At 51.2% G+C, this 6,754-nt stretch overlaps 1 protein-coding gene across 1 annotated transcript in view; it reads right to left on the bottom strand.

Moving 5' to 3' along the window:
* Positions 1–591: 591 nt before the first annotated feature.
* Positions 592–6,754, bottom strand: part of LOC108295345 (olfactory receptor 2V2-like) — a 10,551-nt gene continuing 4,388 nt past the window's right edge. The window contains 2 exon segments of the mRNA XM_017517482.1: positions 592–738; positions 1,193–1,428. Of these exon segments, the coding sequence (XP_017372971.1) occupies positions 592–738; positions 1,193–1,428 (383 nt within the window).

Here is a 6,754-nt window from a genome sequence, read left to right as displayed (position 1 = left end):
ATGCCATCCAGTCCAAAACTACTAGAATACAGACCTTGCCAGTGGATGAGACTAAAACCAAAAAGTGCATATTACAAAAATGAAATGAGGATTGTCATAGGATCCAGTTTATGGTCAACAGGGGCACATCCACCTAATAGCGTGTGTCTGCAGGAGGCACTAGCGTGTGCTGCTGTGTTTTGTGTGTGATGTGCAAAGTTTTTGTGCTTGAGGAGATGGGGACATTCGCTTTATTTTCCACAGCTGTCTTTTTAAATTTAGGAGAGCAAAGCTTCTGTTGATGAGCACTGGGGGCTGCAGGAGGGCCGTGAGGTTGAGTGTGCTTGCTGGTCTTCTGCAGGGGCCACCTGGGTGAGTCAGCTCCTGCGCTGGCTGTCAGGGTGCACATTACACAACCCCTGGAGGTCCTAGTTCCTCATCTGGAGAATGCGATGGGAGCAGTGCCTTTCTTACAGGTCGGCGACAAATGTTAGAGGAATTGAAACACACAATAGAGCTAGGTAAGGGCTGAAGAAACAATGAATCTACAGCTCTGCCAAGGCAGCTCAATTCCAAGTAAAGGGTACAGAGCACGAAGGAAACAAAACTGGATTATACTTCCCAGAGGGAACAGTTGGGGGTGAGGAATGAGGGAAGAGTGAAGCCACACAGGAGGGCAAAGGTGGACGGCACTGTGCGATGCAGAGGGGCCTCGGACCTTGGAGGTGTCAAAGGGGCAGCTCGAGGGCTAACCGGGCACTAGAAGGGACAAGGGAGTGCGGGGGCTGCAGGGTAGGAGCCTAGCAAGGCTGGTGCGTATGCCAAGCAGTGGCAGGAAGGAGACAAGCTTTGAGAGGGGGCCCGTTTTCCGCTGCCTCGGCTTCTGGTTTGTGTTCAGGAGCCCTCGCCCAGCCCCATCTCAGTGGCTCCCAGGAGGGAGCACAGGCTGCGCTGGACCCGCTCCTTGTCCTAGTCTCCCGCCTTGGGAGCAGACGCCTCTCCCCGTTTTCCCAGAGCCCGCATCTCTCTCCAGGGCTTCTTAACGGGAAAGTTTCTAACAGGCGTTCAAAGAAATGCCTCTGGGCTGCTGGGTTGCAGCGGAGCGGGGAGCATCCCTTGGGAACTGCAGCCGGTCCCTGGTTGCGCCCAGGAACTTCCGGAGCTTGCGAGTCCTCTAGTGGAAGTCCCCCAGTCCGAGGCCGGCTCAGCTCACTGGCAGCTCGCCCAGGGAGAGGACCTGGTGCCTCAGTGGCTGGCCCGAAGCCAGGGGCTCCCTGCACGTCTCGAAAAGGCTCAATGGCAACCTGCCACATGCACTTGGGCACAAGGCAGTGACTTTCTCCATTGCAGGAGTGGGAACTGCCCCTTTCTGCTGGACCTCTTGTCTGCCAGGGGTGGCGGTGGTACTGTCGCTGCAGCGGCCCTTATCCAGCTCCAGATGCCACCTCCCTGGATGGGCCAGCTCTTGGGGAGCACCATCGAGCCCATCCTCCCTCAGGGCTGGTCTGAGCCTCCGTGCTCATTGTTTTCCCAAAACCCACCTGAATGTAACACTGTGTCCTGGATAGGGTGAGACCTTAGGGAGCTCAGAGAGGGACAGAGGTGCTGAAGAGTTGGGATAGTGGCATCTTCCCTCAGGCAGGCTTTCAGGATCTGAGCAGATGGACCCAGCTCTTTGTGAGCTGTAAGCCTGTGTGGGCAACAGTCAGTCAGGCAGTCTTCACCTGTGACTGGGAGGTCTACTGAGCTTGGATTTTCTTGAGGTTTTGCCCTGGGCATGGTCCTGGGAGTGTCAGGGCTTTCTGTGAAAACGTCTTTAGGAGTTTCCTCCAGTTGCCAGAACAAAATAGCACAGCCTGGGGCCTCAACAACAGATGACCATTTTCTTCCAAGTCTGGAGGCCTGAAGTCCAAGACCAAGACATGCAGAGTCTTGTTTTCTGCTGAGGCTTCTCTTTTTGGCTTGCAGGTGGCTGCCTTCTCACTGTCTCCACACATGGTCTTTCGCCTGTGCACATGCACCCATGATGGCTCTGTGTGTCCACATTCCCTTTTCTTATAAGGACACCAGACAGGCTGGATTGGGCCAACCCTAGTGACCTTGTTTTAGTGTGATCACCTCTTTAAAAGCTCTATGTCCCAAATACAGCCACATTTTATGGTACTGGAGGTTGGAGTTTTAAGATGAATTTTGAGGAAAGCACAATTCCACCACAGCAAGACCTTTCAGGCCTCAGATCTCCAGGTGAACATCAAGGCAGAGTCCAAACTGCAAACAGAGGCTCTAGGGGGTTTCAAAAGTGGCACCATAGGATAGAGGAAGTGATCTTCCGGGGCTGCTTGCCTGGTTGTTCCAATGTGTCTAGGAAGAGAAACCAGGTAAGTGCTGCCTTTTCCCATTTGGAAAGCCATTTTAATTCATTTCCAGTGTTACACATTTCTGGAAGCTAGGCATACCCAGGCCCTGGGCACAAGTTGGGGTCCTGCTCTGTGACCACAAGCCAGCCACTCCCATCTCTGAGCTTGTTTTCACATCAACAAGATGAGAGGGAGAATGAGATGATCTCAGAGGCCACTGCTGGCTCTAAACTCCCATCTTTCCTGTCACTGAGATTTGTCCTGTTTCTCAGGACTCTGTTGAATATCCCGCCTTTCAGCAGAGTAAGTGCAGACTGAGATAAAAAGCCAGTTTTCTGGGCTGGCCTTCAGTACAGGTGGAGAAGGTGGCCCCCATGACATGAGATGGGGCACCCACCCCCAAACGCTTCCCCAGCATCCCCACTGGCATGGCTCTTTTTCCTGCCTTCTTAACCCCCTAAAGCCCTGGGCATGGGCCTCAGCAGGTGCTCACAGCTATCTGTCATTAGAGTCATTGCATTGCTGCCCTAGCTGCTCTGGGCTGGGGCAAAGCTGGCCACTGTCTCACAAGGACCCACAGGGTGTCTGAGGAGGCAGGGACGGCCCTGGGTAGACTGGTTCTTGCTCACTTCTCTCAGGATAGAGTCTGGGTAAGATGGCCAGAAAAGCCATGTCATCATTTGAGCTGGCCCTCAAAGATGAGAGCTCAAGGAGCAAAAGTGCAGATTGGTATAAATTGTCAGTGTCCTGGAGGGGGCCTCTGAGGTCACTTGGTCAAATACCCACAGCATCTTCTGGGGAAACCAGGAGTTGAAGGCTGTGCTGCCTGTGGGCCTCCCCTCTGCTTTAGTTTTTGCAGGGAGGATGGGGTGAGGAGGTCCCTATCTGGAACCTCTTTCCTCCTGATTGCCTGACTCTAGGCTCTGAATTTAAAACACGGATTTTCCCCTCTCAGCAGGAGCCACCTGGATTTTGCATTCATTTCTGCTCAGGATTGGTCTGCACAGGCCCTTATTTAGTCTTTAAAGTTATCCATGCCATTAAGTTCATTTATCTGTTCCCTGCTACATGCACACTTCGTCATCCCCACCCCCATGTCTGCCATGTTAGCAGGGCTGTGCTTGCCAGGGCACCTGGATCTGTGAGGGTGTGGGTGCCTCTAGACCATCAATCTCAGCCACATCTCCCTTTTCCCCTCTAGAGTCTCTTGGCTCATCCACATGGCTGCCCACCCCCAATGACAAGGCACATCCTGGACCCTCACCCCTGGGGCTTTCTTAGGGGCATCCTAGATATGATCTCACTGGATCTGGGTTGCCCTCTCCTCACTGCCCCCTGGGAAGCCACAGCCCCTGCTCATTTTTCAGTCATCAGGCTCCAGCTGCATCTCCCACACATTCAGAGCCAGCCTCTCCCCTCACCTGGTCAGGCCCCTTCCTTCCTCTGGAGGGGCCTCCCCAGCCTTGCACTTAGTTTGGGGTCGGACAAAGCCCCTGCATCCTTCTTAGCTCAGGGCCTGCCACAGACTAAAACCTTCATTCACCCCCTATGCTGCTCTCTGCTCCCTGCAGTTCTGTGCAGGTGGGGCTGTGAGCATGCAATGCCATGGCCAGGGTGCTATCATTTCACTCTGTCATGTGTCCAGGCTGGGGTGTCACCCTCAGGTGCCAGCTCAGAACCATACAGACAGACGGCCCTGGAACAGGCCTGCTGAGAGCCCAGTTGCCTGCTCCAAAGAGGCCCAGACCTGCCTGCCTGGTTCACCCTCATGCAGGTTCCAGCCCTGTTGACATCTGACAGTGACCACAGTGGGTCTTTAAGAGACAGGCAAGACCTCCCAGCACCACAGAAATTCAGGCCTGGGAATGGCTGTGTGTTAGAGAGGAGGGCTTCACCCATGGGGACCTCAGGCCTTGGGCATTTCCCTGCTGCAGCCCCTGCCCTGCAGCACCCCCTGGCGCTGGGTGTGACTTTTGAGGTCTCCACAGTCACACCCATCCTCTGCCTGCAGGTGTTTCCCACCACCCTCCCATGAACCCCTTCCACGCATGTCCCCCAGGCTGACCTCAGAGGGCTTCTGCTGATCCTCTCTGCAGTGGGAGCTCAGATGTGGTCCTCCTGGGCTGGCCTGCACTGCTGCCATGCATCTCACTCTCTTTATTGTCGCCAGCTCCCTGCAGTCTATGCTATTATTTTCATGTGACAGATGAGGACACCAAGACACAGAGAAACTGGCAGCTTTGCCAAGGGCAGCAGGAGGGAGGCTGGAGTATTTTGGACCCCACTCTGCTCTCTCCTGCACTTGCACTAGATCTGTCTCTACAGCCACATCCCTGGCTATTTCAGACCAATGTGATGACAAGGGTCACTTAAATAAAAAAGAAAACAAACAAACAAAAACGCCTGCACCTGTCCCATGCTGTCTGTGCTTTCTTTTCTGGTTGGGTTCATAGCTCTCTGCTGCCCTCCCATGACTGTTGGTTTTCATAGGTGGGGACGGGTGCTGACCTCATTCACAGCCGCAGACATTCTTCCAGGCTCAGACTATGGGGCGCAACGTGATCAGGACAGATCAGAGCCCCATAGTAGTTATTGTTGGAAAGAGATGCTCAGTGCCACAAAGGAAAATTAGCACTGAGACAAAAGATCTTTTAACAACACACTTTTTACTTCCTGGACTGCAGGAAGGTACTCTCACTAGCCATTGTGCCATGAGAGTACAATGAATAAAGGAAAACACACAAATTTATACCCTACGCATTTGGGGTCTTCCTTACTGCTGTGTCTGATCTCTGTTAGCTGGAGCCAGACCTCACAATTTAAACTAAAACCCGAGTGGCTAACAACTTCAAACTTTTCTAAACAGGTAAAAGGAATGGAGAGTGGGGACATGCCTGTGAGCACATCCAGTACAGATATCTTGGTTAAAGTACAAGGACATAGAATGTACTACAAGCTATAAGCATGGCATGTTTAACAGCTACATAAGGTAGGACTTAACAAAGTTATTAGCATACTTATTATTTAACAAGAAAGGAAACTTTAAAAAGGCCTTTTTCTATTTCCCACAGTTATGGAGATGCCAGTTTAGCTTTCATACATGACACAAACACATAAACAGTCTTTCCAAATGGAGGTGTAGAGCATTTTAAAATATAAAATTCATATTGTATTTTTATTTGTTCTAGAGATGAGGTTTTGCCATGTTTCCCAGTCTGGTCTCAAACTCCTGGGCTCAAGTGATCCTCTTGCCTTGGCTTCCCAAAGTGCTGAGATTACAGACATGAGACACCCTGCCCAGCTGATACTGAACATTTTAAAATTTGTAGAGATAGGTTCTCTCTGAGTTGCCCTGGCTGGAGTGCAGTGACACTGCTATGTCAGACTTCTGGGCTCAAGTGATCGTCCTGCCTCTGCCTCCCCGTCATCAACTGGGATTATAGGAATAATCCACCATGCCTGGCTTCAAGCAATTTTTCATATTCACACACACACACACAAAATGTTGACCTAACTGATTGCAATGAAGATGTTACACATGTATATCCCAAAATCACCCAATAAGATGAATGGACAACTTGATGGGAAAGGATTTGATAAGGTAGTTGGCAACAACAACAACAACTGGTCATGTGCATTTTAAACGGTTAATTATAAAGAATGTCAAGCATACACAAAAGTAAAGCAAGTAACAAAATCTCCCACATCCCCTGGCAAAATTCTTATTTTTTCTACTCTGCTGTGTTCTCACATGTAGTTTCTTTTTATTTTTCTTTTATTTATTTGTTTGTTTATTTATTTTTGAGACAGGCTCCTGCTCTGTGGCCCAGGCTGGAGTGCGGTGGCACGATCACAGGTCACTGCAGCCTCAACCTCCTAAACTCAAGCAATCCTCCCACCTCAGCCTCTCATGGAACTCAGCCTCCCAAGTAACCACGCTGGGCTGATTTTTGTATTTTTTGTAGAGATGGGGTTTTGCCATGTTGCCCAGCCTGGTCTGAAACTGCTGAGTTCAAGCAATCCACCCACCTTGACCTCCTAAAGTGGTGGGATTACAGATGTGTGCCACACCTTGTCCACTCTCACACATATTTTCTCTCTATATATTATTTCCTTACAAATTTCTAACGATTGAAAATCTCAGCTGGGCGCAGTGGCTCACGCCTGTAATCCCAGCACTTTGGGAGGCCGAGGCGGATGGATGATGAGGTCAAGAGATCGAGACCATCCTGGTCAACATGGTGAAACCCCGTCGCTACTAAAAATACTAAAAATCAGCTGAGCCTGGTGGCGCGTGCCTGTAACCCCAGCTACTCAGGAGGCTGAGGCAGGAGAATTGCCTGAACCCAGGAGGCGGAGGTTGCGGTGAGCCGAGATCGCACCATTGCACTCCAGCCTGGGTAACAAGAGTGAAACTC

Source organism: Cebus imitator, unplaced genomic scaffold (genome assembly GCF_001604975.1).
Source record: "Cebus imitator isolate Cc_AM_T3 unplaced genomic scaffold, Cebus_imitator-1.0 Scaffold634, whole genome shotgun sequence".
Lineage (NCBI taxonomy): Eukaryota > Metazoa > Chordata > Mammalia > Primates > Cebidae > Cebus > Cebus imitator.
The sequence above is the reverse complement of the archived record's forward strand: the minus strand, read 5'-3'. Positions and strand labels throughout refer to the sequence as shown.